At 39.9% G+C, this 21,103-nt stretch overlaps 2 protein-coding genes across 4 annotated transcripts; one reads left to right on the forward strand and one right to left on the reverse strand.

Annotated features, from left to right (window-relative positions):
* Nucleotides 1–3,529: 3,529 nt before the first annotated feature.
* On the reverse strand, nt 3,530–7,465 carry LOC310858466 (small ribosomal subunit protein eS6). The gene is made up of 6 exons (XM_083764587.1): nt 7,344–7,465; nt 6,379–6,510; nt 5,809–6,019; nt 4,837–4,983; nt 4,313–4,470; nt 3,530–3,668 (listed from the first exon to the last, which is right to left on the reverse strand). The coding sequence occupies exons 1-6, from the start codon at nt 7,347–7,349 to the stop codon at nt 3,573–3,575; spliced, it is 750 nt and encodes a 249-aa protein (XP_083620713.1). The 5' UTR covers nt 7,350–7,465; the 3' UTR covers nt 3,530–3,572.
* Nucleotides 7,466–8,556: 1,091 nt separating this feature from the next.
* acer2 (alkaline ceramidase 2) lies at nt 8,557–19,344 on the forward strand. 3 transcript variants are annotated; one of them, XR_014569282.1, is made up of 7 exons: nt 8,557–9,002; nt 9,456–9,570; nt 11,526–11,667; nt 12,689–12,826; nt 15,660–15,797; nt 16,056–17,956; nt 18,118–19,344. XR_014569282.1 is itself a non-coding variant. In XM_083765719.1 (6 exons), exons 1-6 carry the CDS (start codon nt 8,889–8,891, stop codon nt 16,240–16,242), a joined length of 834 nt encoding a protein of 277 aa, XP_083621845.1. In that variant the 5' UTR covers nt 8,557–8,888; the 3' UTR covers nt 16,243–19,344. The 3 variants fall into 3 exon arrangements, 1 of the variants encoding a protein (XP_083621845.1); XR_014569283.1 differs by lacking the exon at nt 12,689–12,826; XM_083765719.1 differs by having other exon boundaries at nt 16,056–19,344.
* The last annotated feature ends 1,759 nt before the right edge of the window (nt 19,345–21,103 follow it).

Raw genomic sequence — 21,103 nt, forward strand, 5'->3', positions numbered from 1 at the left:
ATGAATTGAAAATGGTGGGCCCTATTGTAAACAAGTGTAATGCTTTATGGCGTCGTCCACTCACAGTTAACAGTTTTTGTATTGAGATGTACTGAAATTCTGCAAACTGTTAATGAATCAATCAATCGAAGTCATTAGTCAAATTCACATTTGCCAGGATTGTTAATGGTTTCACCCTCCCTGAAATACTTACAGTTTCCATGGCAAACGATCTGGCATGTATAGGTCTTGACTGGCTTGAGAATACTTTCCCTGTAGTCCATAAGCCGACAGAGCAGGTAACTTCATTTGTTTCATTCAAACAAAAAATAAGAAATTAATTTGTGTTCCATCTCTGTGCTAAATTTACCATTATCTATAATTCTATATCACCCAGCTCACTGCCGGTGCCAAGAATATGATGTATGAGGCCAAGGATTTGATGAGCATTGCAGGCAATGGAACTGTGGACTGTGTACAATACGGCATCTCCTGGGCTGTTGGGATGATGCAGGAATTGCAGGCACAAGTTCCAGTTCCTAACAGGAAGGCGGCTGTTAGGAGGCAGTCACCAGTTAAGAGAGCCATCACTGCAGCTGCTCTGGAGCTGGACTCTGCACTGAGCCTGTCTGAGGCCCTGGTGGAAAGAGCACTTCCCCCAACCAGTGCAGATATGGGTAAGTATTCATTTCTTAAAAATTGTTCAATTGATCATGTCATGGTCTTCTACATGCAATTTCTAACTGTAGTGTGTGTGTGTGTGCCGCTTCAATTATGCCCACCTGTCGCTGCTGCAGAAGATGAAGAAGACAAAACTGTGGAGGGCTTTGATCTGAAAACGGTCAGGTCCAGCTTCTCTGTGCGACTGTTCTCCCTCACTACCAAGCTATGTAGAAGAACCTACCACCTAGTTGGCTCCAAGATACACACAGTAAAGGTCTGTATAGTCGGGGGGGGGGGGGGGGGGGGGGGGTGTGTGTGTGTGTTGGTTGAGCCCTGCTTGAAAGTGGATTTGGATTGGCTATCTAGATCAGTGGTTCTCAAACAATTTAGTCAAGGACCCACAAATTAATTAAAGTGGTTAAACTGGCATTCATACCCATTTTGCTGGGCACCCCATGGAACCTCCTTCCTTTGGGAAGATGGCATTGACTCACATTGAGGGTAATAAAATGACAGTGGGGAAAGTTCATTCACACAAAGCAAATTCATAGTATAACTGACACCTTTTGAGCTGTGTTGATGTAAAGTTGTATTAATTGAACTAATTGCAGGACAACTGGCTTGGGGTTTTGGACTGGAAGGATCATGTTCAATTAAAGCGACAACAGGAGGAGGTATGGGGCATTATTGTGAGTGATTTGGTATCGGTGAATTTGGTTGCTTTTGGATGAATTAACACTGAGGGTTTTACTGTAAACTGCAATTTCAGTCTATTCACAAAGCTGTAATAAATATGATGGATCTTCATTGTCTTGATGCTGAACACATTTAGTCCTGCTGGCACACAGTAACCCACTTCTGGGTTCAGTGGGGTGTATAAAAAAGGTTTGATCTTTGTTCTTGCCCAACAGGTCTTGGGTAGTGAGTCCACGTCTTCAGTTCCAGTCCACAAGCTGCAGACTGGAGTGCCTTCGACCTGGAGTCTGCCCCAGCACCTCCATCAACATGCTGTGGGTGTTCTAGTCTTTGTGTCGCAGATGTACAACCTTATCACACCTTTGTCAGATCAAATCCTGCCTGTTGTTGTCCAAGTTTCCATCGACAACGCCTTTACCTACTTGATCCACATTTCCATCAATGGGCTTGAGGAGCCAGTTTGCACCAGCGCTCCCCAGCAGATGAGCGGGTCTCAAATCCGGAAAGTTAAGATACCCAAGATTTTTAACAATGGGTGTAAGCCAAAACGTCGTGAGTTTTAGTGTTTATGTTAAGCTTATTTGGTGGGGATTGTTTTGCAATTATTTTAGTGTTGATGTTAAGCTTATTTGGTGGGGATTGTTTAAGTACAAATTCTATGCAATTTTTCAATAAAGGTGATTCATTCCATTTGACTGATGTGTAATCTTTTCACAAATCCAAAAACATAGGATTACATGGGGAAACGTGGATTACCTGACTCTGCCAGATGGGGGCGGTATTTATTCACATTGAAGGAAGCATCTTCCATCAGTCAGCTAAGAGTCGCTGGTTAGCCTGGGTACTTTAATTTGTCGGCTGTGATTTGGCTAAAGGTTTAACGTTCAGTTTGCCAACTGGTTTAGAACTGCAGATATGCCCACTGCCCAACCTTGTAACCATCACAAACTAGGCTTTAAAGTGTTAGTTCAGATTTTTTTAACTTAAGTTGTATGAAATACTTGCCATTAATATAGTGGTTGCAACTGTATTAATTGATTGCCCGAGTCCCGTGGTGGGAGTTCTGCTCTGGTTTTAGTAAATATTAAGTAGTTCCGGTCATTTTGTGGGGGGTGCTGGGGGGCCACGCAGTAAAAATAAACGAATCCACAAAACTAACGTATTGTTGACCCATTTCTAAAATAGTGCAACTTTCGTTCTTTTTTTTACCCCTCTATCACACAGAACTGTTTGTCCATATCACTACGCCCAAAAAATAGTTCCATGTGATAGAGGGGTCAAAGTTCAACGAAAGTCATGCTAATATTTAAAAAAAAGTCAATACAAATTACGTTGTGGACAAATTTACTTTACTGCGTGGCCCCAGTGCCCCCCACAAAATGACCGGAACTACTTAATATTCACTAAAACCAGAGCAGAACTCCCACCACAGGACTCTGGCACTCAATTAATACAGTTGCAACCACTATTAATGGCAAGTATTTCATACAACTTAAGTTAAAAAAATCTGAACTATCCCTTTAATGTAAACTTAATTGGAGTGTTTTAACATCACATCCATAGACAAGTCAATTGCAGGATGTGCATCCCAGTAGCTGCAGGCTATATGAATTGTCTAGACTCTGTAGCAAATACTGGTTATAGAGAACCCAAGAAATGTCAGCCTTAGCTTTGAGATTTCTTTCACATGGAACGGAATAAATTTACCTTTTATGCATGCAATTTGGGACCCCTCTCCAAAAGTCCCATGTCCTGACCCCTTATCCATAATTTATACATTCTGGATAATCGACCCGTTTCAGTTCAATTGAGGCATAAATGTAGCAAGAATTCAAGATCTGATGAGTTCTTTAACTTACATATACACTATCCCATGAGACCTTGCAACCAATCAAATTTAATTTACCCTCTTACCATTGGATTATGTTCAGTGTTTCTTTTTAACTTTGTTTTTATTCTTCAGTAATCTCTCATACACTCAATGTAAACCATAAGCTTGACTTGTGAATGGGTTATCAGTTATCGCCAATACAAGCTCACATCACAATGCCATGAGTTAAGCGCTTTAATACAGCAGTGATAACTGGAAAAAGCCACATGCAACTAAGTGTAAAACTAAGCTTGCTGCCTGCCTAGTCTTTGTTTGAGCATCTCAGTCTACAGTGGAATAAAATATATCGAGAGGCAAACATTCAGAACATATTCGTTTATTTCTTTCTGCACATTGTTTTTTTTTACTTCTGGCTGGACTCAGATTTTGATGTGGATGCCCTCAGGGAAGAAAGACGGCGCCTCTTGGCAATTTGTTCCTGCCGCTTCTCCTTGGCCTCCTGTTAGTACAAACAAAAACAATGTGCAGGTCAAATACAGCAGGATGTTTGCCGTCTTTACTCCTCGACCACCGCTGCTAAATGCTTCCTCAGACAACTATTTGGCACTATAGTAAAATTGTATTCAATTAGTCTACAGTTCAAAATGATAAATTGTAAAGACAGTAGACATTGTATTTTGGTTCAGAATCAGATTAGTAATGAGCATTTACCATACTGTTTACCATATCTGTAATCCATTACTATAAAATTGAGTTAGTCGTAAATGGACTTAACAAATTTTCATGCTGCCCTGTTTTGGGTGGTTTAAAAGTCACGTGACAGGATGCCATCAGAACATACACATCACCTAGCCTTAGTATTTGTCACCAACAAACTTCATTAAAAAGGTTTCAAGTTACCCAAAGTGGGACCAAGTATGACAGTTATGCCTGCCTCCTATGTTAAGGTAAAAGGGATTGAGAGAACAATGCAGTTCAACAAGACATGATTACGTCAGGGTGCATCTGGTAGAGCAGTTCCACAGTTACTATAGCAACACACTATCCCCCCTTAATGACTACAAGGCAGTCAAAGGGTCTGCTGGTGTGCCAAAATAACTTTAAATGCACAGCAACCACTACTCCAGTGGAATAAGCCCATACCTTCATTCTCTTGGCCAGCAGTTTGGCATACTCGGAGGCCTCTTCCTTGTTTTTCTGGGTACGCCTTCTCTTCAAGGCAATGCGGCGCCTCTTGTGTTGCAGCACACGAGGTGTCACCAGCCTCTGGATCTTGGGAGCCTTGGTTCTGGGCTTCTTGCCTAATGGAAGAAGTGAACAAAGACAGTCGTCAGTGGCCATAAAGAACTTGTCAATAGCTTCAAATGAATTTTTGATAGTGTTCCTTATAATTTGTTTAAATATGAACAAATTTGAATCACTTTAAAACTAATTTAAGGAAGCAATTTCCCCCCTCTACGATTAACAAGTGATTGGGAGAGCAATGCAGTTCAACTTCAGACATGGTTAAGTCAGGTTGCATCTGGTAAAGCAGCTCCACAGTTACTATAGCAACACACTATCCCCCCTTAACAACTACAGGGCAGTGAAAGGGTCTGCTGGTGTGCTTACAATGTGCAATACCTGACATGTAAGTCATGCATTAAAAAAAAACGATCAAATCTCACCTTCTTTAGTCACTGGTCTCCTAACGACATACTGTCTCACATCGTCCTCCTTAGACAGGTTGAAGAGCTTGCGGATCTTGCTGGCCCTCTTGGGACCCAGGCGACGTGGCACGGTGCTGTCAGTCAGGCCTGGAATTTCCTTCTCGCCTGAGAGGCAGACAAGTCAGCACAAGGCTTTAAAGTTATCTTGCGATCTGACTGAAGATCGGATATCAGTCAAATAACGTAGATCGAATCGTACTGCAGCGAAAATGACTGATCTAACACTCCGATCCAAGCAATCCATTCCAGTAGTCCACTCCAGCACTTCTACACAGCAGATTCAGCATGTAGCAACATGCAGAGGCCACGTGATCATAACAGTGTTTGCTAGTCGCAGGCAGCTAGTCAGCACCAATACACAGCATACTTAAATATGTGCTGCATCGGATCAGTATCGGTATTGATCGATGCTGCCATATCGATATCGGATCAGAAGTGAAAAATCAAGATCGCAGCATCCCCAATATGAAAAATATTTAAAACGGTGAGCTACCGATGTATGATAGTTTTAAAGGATTAGTCAATAGTCATATGGAGTAACTGCAGACACATGTCAACTGCAAATAACTAGGTTATTTGCAAATATAAGTCTTTGAGAGAGCAAGTACAGTTCCAATCAGCCATGGTAAAGAAACTGGTCGTTTCTGAAATAGGCTCTACAGTTACTTTGGCAACACACTTTCCCCCCTCATAACTACAGGGCAGTCAAAGGGTCTGCTGATGTGCCATACAGTCAATTGTTTCCAGGGCAGTCAAAGGGTATGCTGATGTGCCATACAGTCAATTGTTTCCATGTTGAAAAACGTCCATAAGTTTTCAAATTTCAAAAAAGAATAAAGGCAATGGCCAATCATTAAGCTCACAGCATTGTGATGCTTGTAGATCGTCCGTTTATTTTTGCTGCTCCATTTGATTAAAAGTAATAATTACCTTTCTTGACGATGACCAAGTTGAGAACGCTGAGGTTGGCGTCGACAATGCAACCACGGACAGACTTGCGCTTACGCTCGCCAGTCCTGCGGGGGCGGTAGCAGGAGTGGCCCTTGTAGAGCAGCAGGCGCACACGGCCATGGGTCAACACACCCTGCTTCATTGGGAAGCCCTGTTTGTCGTTGCCTCCACTGATGCGCACCACATAGCCCTGCATGAGCAGATAATGACATGAATATTTACTGTACTGCATTTATGTGTCCGACATTGCAGAACTATCAACTAGTATTTTATCATTTGCTAGGTTTAATGTCTCCCAAGCTGGGAGTTCAGATTTTGTGATTGAGAGAGCAATGCAGTTCAACTTCAGACATGGTTAAGTCAGGTTGCATCTGGTAAAGCAGCTCCACAGTTACTATAGCAACACACTATCCCCCCTTAACAACTACAGGGCAGTGAAAGGGTCTGCTGGTGTGCTTACAATGTGCAGTACGACATGTAAGTCATGCATGCATTATGATGCATACAAAAACTAGTTTCATGTGGTTATTCATTTCGAACTTGACTTACCTTCCACTCATCACCCAGGGGGTCGGCAGACACCTCACTGGCCATGCGCTTCTCATAAAACGTACGCAGCTTCCTTTCATCGTCCACTTCTATCAGTTTTTGACAGCCAGTGGCCGGGAACGATATGTTCAGCTGTAGGACAAACACAAATCGACCAACAATTTATTTCACTGCAAAACGTTTGCGTAAAACATGCAGACTTCACATGTCCCCGTTATGTGTAGTGACGAATTAAACTTGACCCTAGAACTCTCGAGTTAGACTAGTTCATGGTGTAAATTAGCCACTACAATATGTATATGTATACAAGCAGGTCAGATCTGCATAGCTTCTTGGTAGAACTCTGAAATGTTGACCAATTCACAACACAAGCAAGCCAGATATGTGGAAATCCTGGACCTGAATGTTCAATGTGCTTGAATTGGGATGGGATCAGACACGCAAACGTCCGTAACCTTTAACGTCACAAAAGCTTAAACCTAACCTTAACCTTAAACACGATGCCCAACTTCACAGAAATTATGCGTAACCTCAAAACCACGTCGACCTGGCGAAACACCGGGGAAAGTGTCCCGCCGGTAAGGTTAGTCAGATACCTCTGCTAAGCTAAGTAGTAGCCACTTTACACAACCATTGAAACAAACTAGTACGATTCGATAACTAGATTGAACATAAATCACATGGCATAAACAACACGTTAGTAAAAGAAACGTTATAACTTATTTTAAACTTCTTCTTAGGTGCACATTTTCTGGCAGTACTAGGCAGCCATATTTCCATTGCCTTTCAACACTATGGATCGTGCTAGCTCCGTGTATAATCAACAAACATCCGAAGTGATAGAGCCATGTTTCACACAACAGAGTACACATATAGAACATGCAGATTCAGGGCTTCAATCATACCGGGTTATTTTATAGAGAATGTGAGAATATAAAGATAAATATTAAAGTCAAAATTTGTACCTTCATTTTGCTAAACTGCCCAACGAGAGGCCACGGAAAAGAGACCGGATATCCGCCTTCGTTGTCTCACTTAGGCTGAACATTTCTCGCGATAACATACGTTTTCCTCTTCAGATTATTTCATGCCCAATATTATTAATACTTTGATGGACATTTGTTTTAACAGAAATAATTTATTAAATTTAAAACTGCCTTAACGCAATGTATGTAATATAAATCATGGCTATAATAATTTTTTTAAGAACACCCAGACCTTGAAGCTTGAAGCATACAACGCATCGCGGATATGACGCGTGTGAGTTTGTGATTGTGAGCTCTGATATTTTCGGCGCGCGCGACACCGTCCCGTCGTACGAGTACAAATTGGGGCTTTAGTGTTGCCATGTCCACTTATTATACGCGACGTTGGGCTTGTTTTCTGTAAAGTTGCTTGAAAAAATTAACCTCGCGTCGCGTCACCAGACTTTCCAGTTGCAGTATGCGTTTTTTGGGCTTGTTTCTAAGCGTACATGCTTTTTTTGGCTTGTAATGTTTCCTAATGTTGTTTAAACCTTAGAGTATACTCTAAAAGTTTTAAACCTGTGAGCATACTTGTAGATCGGCTATTTTCCAAATGGCTTCTTTTGGGCTTGTTTTCGTAGACCTGCCTGACCCTTAGAGTATATATATTTATACTCTATGGCCTGACCTGGTTGCTTATTTCTCAAATCGGGCAACACTGGCCAGAAGTGCGCTTGCGCTGGCGTCAAGGGTGCCATAGAGTAAGACGGAGTTACGAAAACTCCGTTCACTTCATGGGGCCAGTCCAATGGCGGCTCTCCTTCATAGACTTCTATTGAGAATGGGGACCACAAATAGGGACAAGTCCTGGACCGGAAGTAGGCAGAAATGCATTGGACCCAGGCAACAGCCCAGCTTTAATGATCTTAAATCCCTTTATTTTAGATTGTTTTGTCGTACAACATAAACATTACAGAGACTTTAATTGTCACTGTACAATACTTTAAAACAGTTGTCATGTTGCACGCATGCCTAAAATAGCTCTTATTTGCGCCGCCCTCGTTGAAAACAATGCATTTAAAACTCCAGCTTGTCCCCCTTTCAGGCTGCACGAACAGCGCTCGAGCGCTCGGTTTCTGCCCCCTCAATATCCTAACTCTTCTTTGTCTTACTCTGGCTCTGCCAACAACGAGCGAGTAGTCTGTCACTGACTGTCCCTGAGCTGGGCTGGCCAGCCAGTGGCTGTCACACACAGTCAAAAGTATATAGGGGTTGAACGTCACGACCACGGGCTAATGGATTATGGCAGTAGTGGTCTGCAATGCAACTGTGTTCGCTATGTTATCGCATCGTCAGATTTACAAAAGGCATCGCGTTTGAAGACGTCGCGTGAAATCTTCTCCTCCGGTCCGGTCCGGGTCCCCCGGCCGTCTCTGAGAAAAACGCCAGTGTTCTTCTTCCATGTAACACATTGACTGACTGTGTCTTCTGAACTGGTGGTGTCCTGTTCACACTGTCTGTGTCACACTCAGATCTAGTCCAGACATGAGTAACGTTGATCTTATTTTTTGGGACCAGTTGCAGGCTGGTAGCTCCGAGGTGGACTGGTGTGAAGGCAATTACCTCATCTACCCCAGCATCGCTGAGTTTTACAACACGGTTGGTGGTGGTGATCACTTTATTATTATTATTATTTTGTCTTTTCCCCTTAAATACGTTTCTTTGTTTGTGTTGTTTTTGCACAAGGTTCTTTTGTTTTGCTGTCACATATACGTTGCTAAATTCTAAACTTGATGGCTGTTCTTCTCTATGTGGTTATGAACTGAATGTATGCTTTGTTTATGCCATTTTTTTTTTTCATTTTAAGTTATGAAAGAGATGGTAGTTTAGTTTTAAGCAAGACACATATTGTGTCTCCCGGTTATTTAAGATGTTGGAGGATGGATGCGATTTTGTTTCCTGTTCAATGTTAACAGCTACTTTTATGGTTATTTTCAGATCTTCCCATATAGAACATTATTTATTGCACTTTTGCCAAGCATATCATTTGCTTGTTCAATTCCACTCTAACATTTTGGCTCATCTTTCTTTCTCTTTTATTTATCATTTCAGATCAGCAACATATTGTTTTTTATTTTACCACCTATATTAATGTGCTTGTTCCGCCAATATGCAACACATTTCAACAGTGGGATATATCTAATATGGATCCTACTAGTTGTGGTTGGTAAGTTGCTTTGCTTATAGTCTTTATGTAACCATATCTCCTTATTAGCTTCTTTTTATTTTATACCTAAATGTGATTCTATTTTGATACAACTTTGCAAATGTAAAAAATGTTAGAAATAACATAATATATATATATATATATATATATATATATATATATATTGCTGTAAATGTTTTCCTAAAACAAACCAGACTATTTTCTAAAATTTAGTTGGCACACATTTAGGCTACTTTATGTCAGTGGCATACGAGATGATGGCTGTGTTTTGTCCATCTCAATCATATTGCAAACACACCACTTGCCCTGTCAGCAAAGATAAGGATAGGAAACTGTCATGAGACAACTCCCACAACCTCTGTTTCTGAGGGGTGACCGTTCCTGAGGGGTGACCTTTTAATGGGAAGTCAAGTCAGATACTGTAAAGACTTGGCTTATGTAACACGGTTGCTGCTGACATTCTTAACGTAATTTACTGAAGGTTAATTCTATCTAATTGTACATTGTAAATCAATTCTTGATAGTGCAATTTTAATTGATGATTGATGTATACACCATTTGAGAGCAGTCAGCAGTCTCATTTAAAAATCAAACATCAAAACCTGAGCACATCATCCATGCAAACTGAGTACGGTAAGTAAGTAAAGCAAAAACAAACACTCCAGTGTTGATGCAAAAATATGCATTTGGGCTACTGCCAAACAGCTGTTATTACAGAATAAAGTCCCTGGCCTTTACAGTGTTGTCCTCAGTTGGCTACATTTCAACATCTAGCACTGAACCAGGAATGTGTGCTCTTTATGATGGGATAATGTTCTGAATTGCATCATTAACTAAGAGGCAGACATGTTTTGTGTGTGAGGACATGGTTGTTGTTGGGACATAAATATAATATAGCCATGTAGGGTCACATTATTTCCCTCACTAGAGTCTCTAGAACTAGGATGACCTCTGACTAGGACATTAGTTGTATGTTCTAGTATGAAAAGTGCAGCTGTTTACCCAAGCCCATCCAGGCGGCCACAGGCCTATGATTGATTGAAAATTTTATTTCAGTGTGCAGAATGGGTACATTTCAAACGAAAGCACAAGTCAATAAAACAAACTGTTACTGTGGACGACAGTCACAGCCATGGTTAAGCATTACACTTGTTTACAACAACCAACCACCATTTTCAATTCATCAGAACATTTAGAGACATACAATGTCTTGTGGACCAGACCAACTGCAAGATGCCTACATATTCATCACTTAGGTTGAGTAGTCGGATAGCTACAAATAATGTTCTGTATTTTATTTTAACAATTTCTTTTATTTCAATTATGTCTGCCCATAACGTCTCAGCTAGTGGGCTGAAAGGTTGTCATGACTTGAGGCAGTAATCACCATTGATGAGAACTATGCTAGTCGCCTGTAGTGCCTCCTATGAAAACCGTTCAGATAATATCAGGTCTGATAACTAAAAACAAGGAAGAACGGGGACGATGACATTCTGCATACAATTTAAAAATATGAATTCATACTCCTGCATGTTTAGGTGCCAGTACCAAAATAGTTTTAGCTATGATTTTGTGAACACTCCATTATGCACACTTTTTACTTAAAAAAATCAATACAATACATATTTCATAAGCCAAATCTTGGGCTTGAGAAGTGAAAGTTTATATATTGCAAATTTTACATGCTTCTGGACCAAATATTTGATTTGTCTAACGTTGGTTAATATTGTCTACATTTACTATACCATATACTATTACAGTGACATTACGACAGATTTTCACTGGAATCATGTTATTTATTTATTTTATCAAGTGAAACACTTTTTCTAAACATAGTTCTCCTAATCATATATGTTTTACAAAGATTCTGGTTTTGATATTTATTCACTTGAAATGAAGTTTGTTTAGCATCCTTTTCTGTGTGTTTTGTAATGTTGTATTTGCTTTTTCCCTAGGTATTGGTTCTACATATTTTCATGCTACGCTCAGCTTTCTTGGTCAGATGCTGGATGAGTTGGCCATCTTGTGGGTACTTATGTGTGCCATTGGCATGTGGTTCCCCAAGAGGTACCTACCCAGGATGTTCAGGAAAGATCGGTAAGTTACAAAACATGGTACAACAAAAGGATTGTCTTTGCAGTCTTACGCACAGTACAAATTTACTAGAGTCTTACTAGGTCTTGTGAATTTACTAGAGTCTTACTAGGTCTTGTGATGTTTCAATAATGCACTTTATTTTTTCAGAACCATCAAAAGATTCCACTGTTATTTATTAACATATTCCATTGCAGTTAAATATAATGTCATGATTAAACAAACTTCTCCTTTGTATGTTTTGCCAAGAAATGTTTCCTTCAAACACTGAGCCAAGTCTGTTGAGTTTACTGTTGGTCACTCTTTCTAATCTTGTGTCGACTGGTATGGCTGTCCAGTTTAATTATAGGTCTGGTCAAGATAGCTGACACCAGTAAATACCACATTGCATGTCTTGACTTCTCTTTTCCTTTGTCATAAAGCCAGTATGCCTGCACCCTCACCTCAAGCTGAACCTTCCAAGTTCAATATTGTTAATTTTGTTCTTATGTATATACAGTGGTACAGTATAATAACAGTATATCCATCAAAATCATAACTTTCAACCTGGCATCCTTTTTTTTGGCACATCTCCATGTGAAACTTTGGGGGTTGGGGGTGTAATATAGCCCCAAAACAGGCTGGTGCGACACGTTGTGAGCTTGTAGATTGGTCGTTTTTGTTGTACACCATCATAAGACCAAAGGTACGTTTGAATATACTGTATGCACTGAGCGCATACGTGAGTGCACTCCCGGTGCACATATCCGAACGCACCATAAGTATAAAATAGGTTAAAAAAAAATTGGTAACAAGAATTGATGACATCGTTGCCTAGAGACGAGCAGCCAATCAGGACACTAGGTTGTCAGTACAGCCAATGAGAAACGTAGGTCTCAACTACAGCAAGTGGGTGTAAAAGCACAGCAGAGAGAACATTGACCAGATGTGCAGCTGGTAAAAATAGTTGCTAATTGACTTCATTGATTGAATTTGACATGTGTTCATCAAAGTTTTGTAACTTAAGTTGCTTTTCCAAATCCAGGTCACGGTTTAAAGTGGTCATTGCCATCTTGTCGGGGATCACCACTGGGTTGGCCTTCGTTAAGCCAGTCATCAACTCATTGTCACTAATGACCCTGGGCATCCCTTGCACTGCACTGCTCATTACTGAGCTAAAAAGGTTAGTATATTGGGTCTGTTATCTTAATGGAACATACAAGCTCACCCAGTCTACATGTCAAAGTGTCCCTGACTCCCTCCCCTTGGGGCTAGCCATCTGAGCAGCCATCAGCTCGATGACGCTGTACATTTATTTTCCAGGAAAATACTCCCCTGAACGATTTGTACCGTATATTAGTTCATTAAGTCAATACAATGTGAAAGTTATTTGTCAGTCTGTTTGTGCAAACCTTATTCACTTATTATGAGGCAATTGTCAGGCTTCTGTGATACAGTGCACTAACAATTACTCAATGTCAAGACGAGAGTCTAGGCATGCACCACTTTTGACCTATTTTGTACTCTCACTGCCTCAGCATACCTCTGTCCTTTTAGCAATTTTAAGGGTCATTCATGTTTTTTGACATGCGTGCGCGCGCGGACAACCGGACATACATGGTATGTGTGTTGCCATCCTTCCGAATGTGCTTTGTTTCTCTACTTCTGGCCTATGTTGCAGCAACTTGGGGGCGTGGTCTGTTTTTTCCCGTTTCCCACATCCGATCCCTGATTCACCACTTTCAAATTTGTAGCCCTCATTTAGCCATTGTTTAACCTGCATGTAATTCTTGACATACCATAAGTCGCGATGGCAGTCATCTTTATTAGCAGCTTGTTTTTGTTCTGCTAAGTGAGCAAGAGTTCCTGTTGCCCTGGCTGATGATGGACTACTGCCCATAGACTGTTTTTCTGCTAGTATTTACAGAGGGAAGGCTACAGGGTCACTGACCTTTGCTCATACCACTAATGACTTGATGGACATTTTTGCAGTCCATTACAATGAACACACAGCCTGAGCTCAGTGGTATTATTCTGCCGAATTATTGACCATAATCTAAGATTAAGTAAAATTATGATAGTTATAGTCTCACAGTTTAGGGATTGTCAATAGTGAATTACAGTACAGTATATAGCCCCCTATTTGGGCAGTAGTGGCTCAGGACTGGGAATCCCCGGTTTGATCCCGACACCACCTGGTATCATATTGAAGTAAGTGTACTTGAGCAAGACTGAACCCCTATGATACCTGGGTGCTGCTCCTAACTCAGAACAACGTGTACTTGGCAAAGCTTGCCTTTTACAATCTGCCCTCTATAATAATCTCTGGCTGTATTTTGCATTGCTTCCCTGAGCTTACAGTGCATCTTCCTTTTCAGTCCCTGGTGTGAAAGAATCTTCACCACAGTGCTCAACCCCGGATAGACTGGGCAGGCCTTTCATTATGTTACAGTATCTCTACCTCAAATGGTTTACTCATTCCACTATCTCTGCGGGGAGTAACCCTAGTGCCGTTTCTGTACTCTTATTCTGTACAGTTATGATGACCTGTAAAGTTATGATGACCTAAAGTTCATCATAAAATATTTCACAGACAAAAATGATACAATTGAAATTATTTAATCTAGCCTATTTCCAAAAAGATCTAAAAGTATGTGCCCACCATTTCAAATGGTAGAAATTATTTGTGTAGCTCTGTTCTTTCCCTGTTAACCTGCCGGCCATTGTAAAGTGACACCTAATATATTAGTATTGTTATACACTGCTGTCTTTGTCCTTCCTCAAAGACGTATTATTTGCCCTTCGTGTCTCTATATTTCTTCTTGCTGATTGTGTAGTGGCAGAATGTGTTATTTTTCTCTGGGTATATTTAAGATCCAGACAGCTTGCTACCACACACTAATGGACTTGTTTCACTTAACCTGGCAAGCTGTGCAGTAGCTGTACATGGGTCATTCCAATTAATACCCAACAACCTAGGAACATTTTCATCAAACATCATGTTTTAAATTAATGTAATCAATGTGTTTATCACAATGTTATACTAGTTCTATAGGGTCTATAGAGTATACAATGGGTCCTTATCTCCTTGTGATACAGTACATACTTGACTCTGGTCTCGGCTGCATGTGTCTGACTGGTATGCCTGAGGACAAGGCTAAGAATAGATGATTAGCACATGTCACTCTTGGTGGATGGAGGAAACCACTGTAAGATTTGTTTCCGCAGTGTTCTTTAGCAGAATGCTTGAGTGAATTTGGTTATACATGATTGTTAATCACAACTCACATGGCTTCCACTATAGAAAGGAAGGAGCCCTGTACGTGTGCTTTAAATGAGAGAGATCTCTTTATTTTATTACTCTTTGTCCATTCTAAAAACATGGTAAACACGAAAGAGGTATGCAAAAAATAATAATCATAATATACTTTTGTACCATGTCTCCACATAGATGACTTTCAACAGAGGCCTAGAGGCTCTTATTGAGGCACTTATCCTTCATACCATTTTAAGAAAAGTGCTGGTTTCACTTTTAAAATAATAGCTACTTGAAGAAGATAGTTTATGCAAGAGAGAGACAAAGGGTAATAGGACCACAGATATTATCAGATGTTTCCACTCATTTTCCACATGAGTGGAAACTTACGGAGAGAAACTTATTTTCGAAGCAAATCTACGTGCACTGCACTCTTAGTAAAAAAAAAAAGAACCATCGGATATGTTTCATAACATTGTTTACATGCATGGCTGCTATTACATGTAGCTCTGCTGTTCATCACTTATCTTGCAGATGGCAATGCAACTTGTGTTTTTGACTGTAGAGGTTTTCTTTTTGCCAAAGAGCAGTAAGTGTTTTGTTAAACTGACTTATATTTTCACGATGATAATAATACTGTGCATGAATGTGTTAGTGACAGATTCACAGTATATCAGCCTGACTTGTGGCCATTCTCTCATTAAGGCTTCTCTACACAGCCATATGCATGCATTTGTAAGTATTCTGTTTTTGTTTGCAGGTGTGAGAACCCACGTGTCTTCAAACTGGGACTGATCTCAGGGATTTGGTGGGCTCTGGCACTTCTCTGCTGGATCAGCGATAGGATATTCTGTGAAATGTGGTCCTCTGTCAACTTTCCCTACTTACATTGTGCTTGGTAAGTTGGAGGCAACTAAACAAAAACAATATATTGTGTTTTCTATCACAGATTGTACTACTTGCAAGTTAACCATTATCCCCAATGGCAGTTTCAAGGAGTTGCATTAGTGCAAACTGATCTTAAAACTGTTTTGTTGCAAGGAGTTGCACCAAAAATAACCAATGCTACTTTTAGTTGAAGATCTGTCATTTTCTGTCAGAGATGCTGTCAAGTAGAAATGATGTTTTTTTTTCTTTCACTCTCTTCCTCCGAAAGGCACATCCTCATTTGCCTGGCTTCCTACTTGGGCTGTGTGTGCTTTGCATACTTTGACGTGGCGACCGAGGCACCGGAGCGAGGGCCTGTCATCATGTTCTGGCCTAATGAAAAATGGGCCTTTATCGGTGTACCCTATATTACCTTACTCTGCGTTCACAAGAAGTCTGCTGTCAAGGTGACTTAATTTTGGGCTAAGCCTATTATTCTGCCAGTTAGACTCCAGAATGTCTCACAAGGATGCATCCTAACATCAACTGCAGACTACTGTCTGCAAGTTGGTTGAGTCAGCCGGTGATCTTGAGATAGGATCTTGACAGTAAACCACCCTTTGGCCTACAATAAGTCTTTCCCGCTTTGGCCCTACTTTGGCTGCAGTTTTGTTACAGTATTCTAACAGAGCACAAAATGCATACCAAGATTTTTAAGTGACACAATATCAAAGCCAGGAAACCTGCCACATCTTTTTATTTCAGGCACACCAAGTGAATTCTCATGTTTTGGAGAAAGAAATCATGTGCTCAGTTTATACAGTATACTGAGTATAGCATCATGTATGGATTTAGTTGTTCCACAGATAACCGAGGGAAAATGTATTCCAAAGTTTTATGGTAACTCTTTACTTCAAAACACCATCTTATACAGTGTTATATTGTGATATAAACATAATCCCAGCATCTTATAGATGCTCTCTTGTTATTGTGATGTGTGCATTTAGGCACTGGAGACATTAAATGTGAGTATTGCATTATGCGTCAAACTTCCAAAGCCTTATTGCATAACCAGTCTCACATTGCTATAGTAATTTGTCAGAAAGCTGCTATTTAAGTGGTTTAAACATTATTGTAGAACTCTTGTAAAAACAGCACCACCTTTTTACATTTAAATCTATGAGAAATGACCAAAAGGCGACTGCATAGTTCATACCACAAAAAGCTTTAACAGGTGCTGGTCAGTGCGCATATTTTCGCACATAGCATTTTAAAAAGTTGAGAACTGTTTATTTGTTGCCGTGGGCTGCTTATTGTTAGCTAACCAATCATGATACATTTTGTCGAGATTACTGACTCAAGCCTTGCTTTAAAATGAGTAGACAGAGCTCCTCGATGAGGTTGTGATATGTCCAGTACCCTACCCACAGTCAAGGGGTGGAGGTCCCGTACCCTACCCGCTGTCAAGGGGTGGAGGGTGTGAAAATCTTTGATTTTCAGGAGAAAAAGTGTTATAGGCAGTGTAAGGCAATTCACGAAGGCCTCATGTATTTCGAGTACATAAGCCCTTTTTACATAAATATAAACAATAGGCTTCTTCTCAAAGTTGTGCCATGTTTGATTTCCAGCATGCCAGTGTGACAATTGAGGATATTCTTTTTTTATAAATGTATATGCAATTCTGTACATAGTTAACACTTCCTCATTATCTAACATACTTAATTTTGCAAAGGAAATGCTGTATTATGCAAACATGTCATCTGCATTATTGTCTGGAATGTACAGGTACCTTTTAATAAGAGTAGCCCAAACAATTAGGTGAACAGAATGTGAACAGAAAGTTATTTACATTAAATTCATTGGTCGTATATACATGTTTTGTCAATATATGTGATAGTCAGTGCAATATAATTGAGTTCCCAATTGGAAGATACTAATGGGACATAATGAAGGACATATTTAGCACAAAATTTAAGATGGCTTTAAACTCTAAACATAACTCTAATTAAGATTTTACAGTTTTAGGCTAAAAAATAAATAATGTTGAACTATAGTCCATCTACATCCATGAAACACTGTTTGCAAACAAAAGTATTTGTGAAAGCTTAGCTTAAACATTTAAAAAAGAAAGAAAGGGAACATTTCAACAGCTATTCTTCAACTTTGTATTACCTTTTGCAAGGGCAGAAGGTTCCTATAACGACAGTGGGTGCCCACCTTAGAGTAGCCTATATATTTTAAGGTGCCCACCCGCCCCGCAACTTATTATTATTGGCTTATTATTTTGCCAGTGGGTGCCTAAGCTCTCAGGCACTCCCGGAGTTGACGCCCTTGCTTTGGTCTAGACTTAGTATTTTGTCTGTATAATATTTTCCTCCAGATAGTAATGTGTTCACTTGTGCAAAAAGCCTTAATCAATGGGGATGATGAATTGTAAAGATAAATGAAGGCACATTGTGTCCCAAGTTTGTATGGCTTTGTACTACCTTTCTGACGTGACTTTATAGAGCTGGGCAATATATCGATACAATATTGATATTTTGGTTATGATGTAATTTTGTCATTATTACCCAAGTATGGGGTAAAACTGTGGGATGGATTAGAGTTTATGACCTAACCACCAGCATTTAAATCAGTGTTTTTGCTCTTTAATCATGTAGAATTCAAAACCCCATAGGATTTAAAACAATCCAGGATTACCAAAGTTTCAAATGATAGATTCCAGGAAGTAATCCTACTGCTGGGCGTGGATGAATTAATCCCATATTCTCCTTAAGAGCTTCTGGAAACTAAAATTCAATACACATGGACATTTATGGGACACCATTTCTTTACTTTTTTATTTATTTTTAATTAATAGTTTTATTTATTTAGCCAAATTAAGTATTAAGTAATGCACAACCAAAATATAAACAATTAATTATGGATTTGTGGCATTGATATATTTGCAATTTCAACTGTTCAGATATATTTTTGGCTCAAATTGACAATGTCGAGAGAGTGGACGTATTGACCAAGAATATTTATATTGCAGGTCAATTTGCATTAGTATTGATAACCCTAAACCTTTTCAGAGTGGTTCATTCCTGAGATGCAAAATCGAATGCAACCTATGAAATGGCGTTAATGCATTTGTGATTGAGCATGATGGTCTAGTCTAGCTACATTGTCACATTATACAGTATGTGCTATAATGTAATACATAACACTGACCGTTGCAGGGTTGCACAGTGTCCTGAATTGGAAAGCCTCTGTCCCAGCAATTAAGAAATACAGTATAGTGTTTTCCTTTGGAATCGCAGTCACGATTTCTAATCCTACTACATACGACTACATTTCATAATTAGCAATTAGTTTAAGAATTATTGACTGAACAGGGTGCAGAACAGTGTGCCACATGTATCATGAATAGCAGCATGGTCTGTTCTATAGATGTATAGTATTCTCAGTCTGTCTGTACTTGTAGTGATGGTAAAGACAACTTGCACATAAATATTTATTTTCATAATTTATCCATATTTGTAATGTTACCATAATGTTAGCATTCTATTTTATGCAATAAACAGTCAATTCTTGTACTTGTGTTGTTGTTTTGGTTGTCATGTTTTATCCACCAGATGGCACACTTTTGACACCGTTTTCACTTCAAGCATGGTGGTAGGCCCAGGCCGTAGCGTAACGGTCTGGGCACCGGACTGGTAATCCAGTCGCAGTGTGCCGCGGGTTCGACTCCCGGACCCGACACGGCCTTTACTGCATGTCATCCCCCCATCTCTCTCCCGTTTCCTGTCAGCCTACTGTCTGTCCCTTCAAAAATCAATAAAAGGCGTAAGCCGCAAAAAAATATCTTAAAAAAAAAAAAAAAAGCATGGTGGTACACCATTGAAAGCTTCCACCAGTTTACAGGAGGAGAAGCCTAGGACATTATGGTTACAGACTGATTTGCACACACAACATGGAGATGTCAAAAGATTCAGACTTTATCCTTTTTTTGTATGTAGTATGCCATGTTGGAAAGTAACTAATTTAATCAGGTACTGTACATAAGTACAGGGGGGGGGGGGGCTCAGTTCGTAGCTGTTCTAGAAGGTCCTGGGTTTGATTCCCGCTGGGGATGCTGTTGGTGCTTGGGGCATGTTCTCTTCAGTGCCCATACCCTAGGTGGTGTTGGCAAAATATCTGTGTGGAGTTTGCATGTTCTCCTCGTGTCCTCTAGGGTATGTACCCTCACAAAAAAACATGCAGTAATCCTGGTCTCTATACTGCCTCCCCCTGGTCAGACGGGGCGACTGATGGAGGGGAAAGGAACTGGTTAGAATAACGTCCACACGCTATGTCCAACTGGGGAAACTAACAGGTGACATGGATCTATTCTATGGAATCTAGAAGGAAGCATGAGGTCAATCCGCTGCTCTTCCCAGGTTGGCAGAGGCAGTGTAGCGCCAAGGATTACATTAGATAATTGACACTGGGTGAAAAAATGGGTTGCAAAATAAAATAACAAAAAATTAAAAATAAACATTAGTACATGCAGTATTTCCAATGAATAAAATATAATGTATACTTCAAAACCACTACATCTCGTAGACTTTGTAGATTTGTATTAGCTATATAGTGCACTACAAAATGTACATGAACCATTTCAGCCGACATCTATTTTCAAAAGATTTCTATACATTTTGAAAACTTGTTAAATGGGATATTCTGCATAATGAGTACTTTTACTTTTGGTAAAATAATATATTGATATATTGTGTTAAATATAATGTGTGTGTGTGTGTGTGTGTGTGTGTGTGTGTGTGTGTGTGTGTGTGTGTGTGTGTGTGTGTGTGTGTGTGTGTGTGTGTGTGTGTGTGTGTGTGTGTGTGTCATAAAGCTTTCAGATTGAGTTTGACAGTGGTCATCTGTCATCACCAGCATTGCGAATTGACTGAAATACATAAATGCAATAATGAAAAAAGCCAGACATCCTTATTAAACTATTTAAACTTTCTTTTACAGTGACTGAAGAACACTGCACTTTGTATTAATATTCAATACGATTATATTTACAATGCAATAATTATAGTAGGCAAATGTTGTCTGTATTATTATTATTATTATTATTATTATTAGTAACATGATGTGAGATGTGAGATATCCCCCGTGCCCAGATGTGTACACCTGTAGTGTAGAGAGAGAAAAAGCCTTTTATACTCTAAGGAAAAAGCACCATAATGATGCTAGTGATGGTAACCAGAGCAGGGCTCTGATGGCTCTGGGTAACGGTAGTTCAGCTGGAGGAAGTCCCACCTCTTGTAACCAGTAGGGGCCCTCATTCGTTCTCAAACAAGTCAG

Source organism: Protomyctophum parallelum (genome assembly GCF_964188405.1).
Source record: "Protomyctophum parallelum genome assembly, chromosome: 5".
Lineage (NCBI taxonomy): Eukaryota > Metazoa > Chordata > Actinopteri > Myctophiformes > Myctophidae > Protomyctophum > Protomyctophum parallelum.

Coding starts and splice junctions, on each gene's coding strand:
- LOC310858466 (XM_083764587.1), bottom strand. Junction 6,020..6,378: donor CCCTGGGTGATGAGTGGAAG/GTAAGTCAAGTT, acceptor CTGCTCATGCAG/GGCTATGTGGTGCGCATCAG. Junction 4,471..4,836: donor GAGACCAGTGACTAAAGAAG/GTGAGATTTGAT, acceptor TTCTTCCATTAG/GCAAGAAGCCCAGAACCAAG.
- acer2 (XM_083765719.1), top strand. CDS start 8,889: ATGAGTAACGTTGATCTTATTTTTTGGGACCAGTTGCAGGCTGGTAGC. Junction 9,003..9,455: donor TCGCTGAGTTTTACAACACG/GTTGGTGGTGGT, acceptor TTATCATTTCAG/ATCAGCAACATATTGTTTTT. Junction 9,571..11,525: donor GATCCTACTAGTTGTGGTTG/GTAAGTTGCTTT, acceptor CTTTTTCCCTAG/GTATTGGTTCTACATATTTT.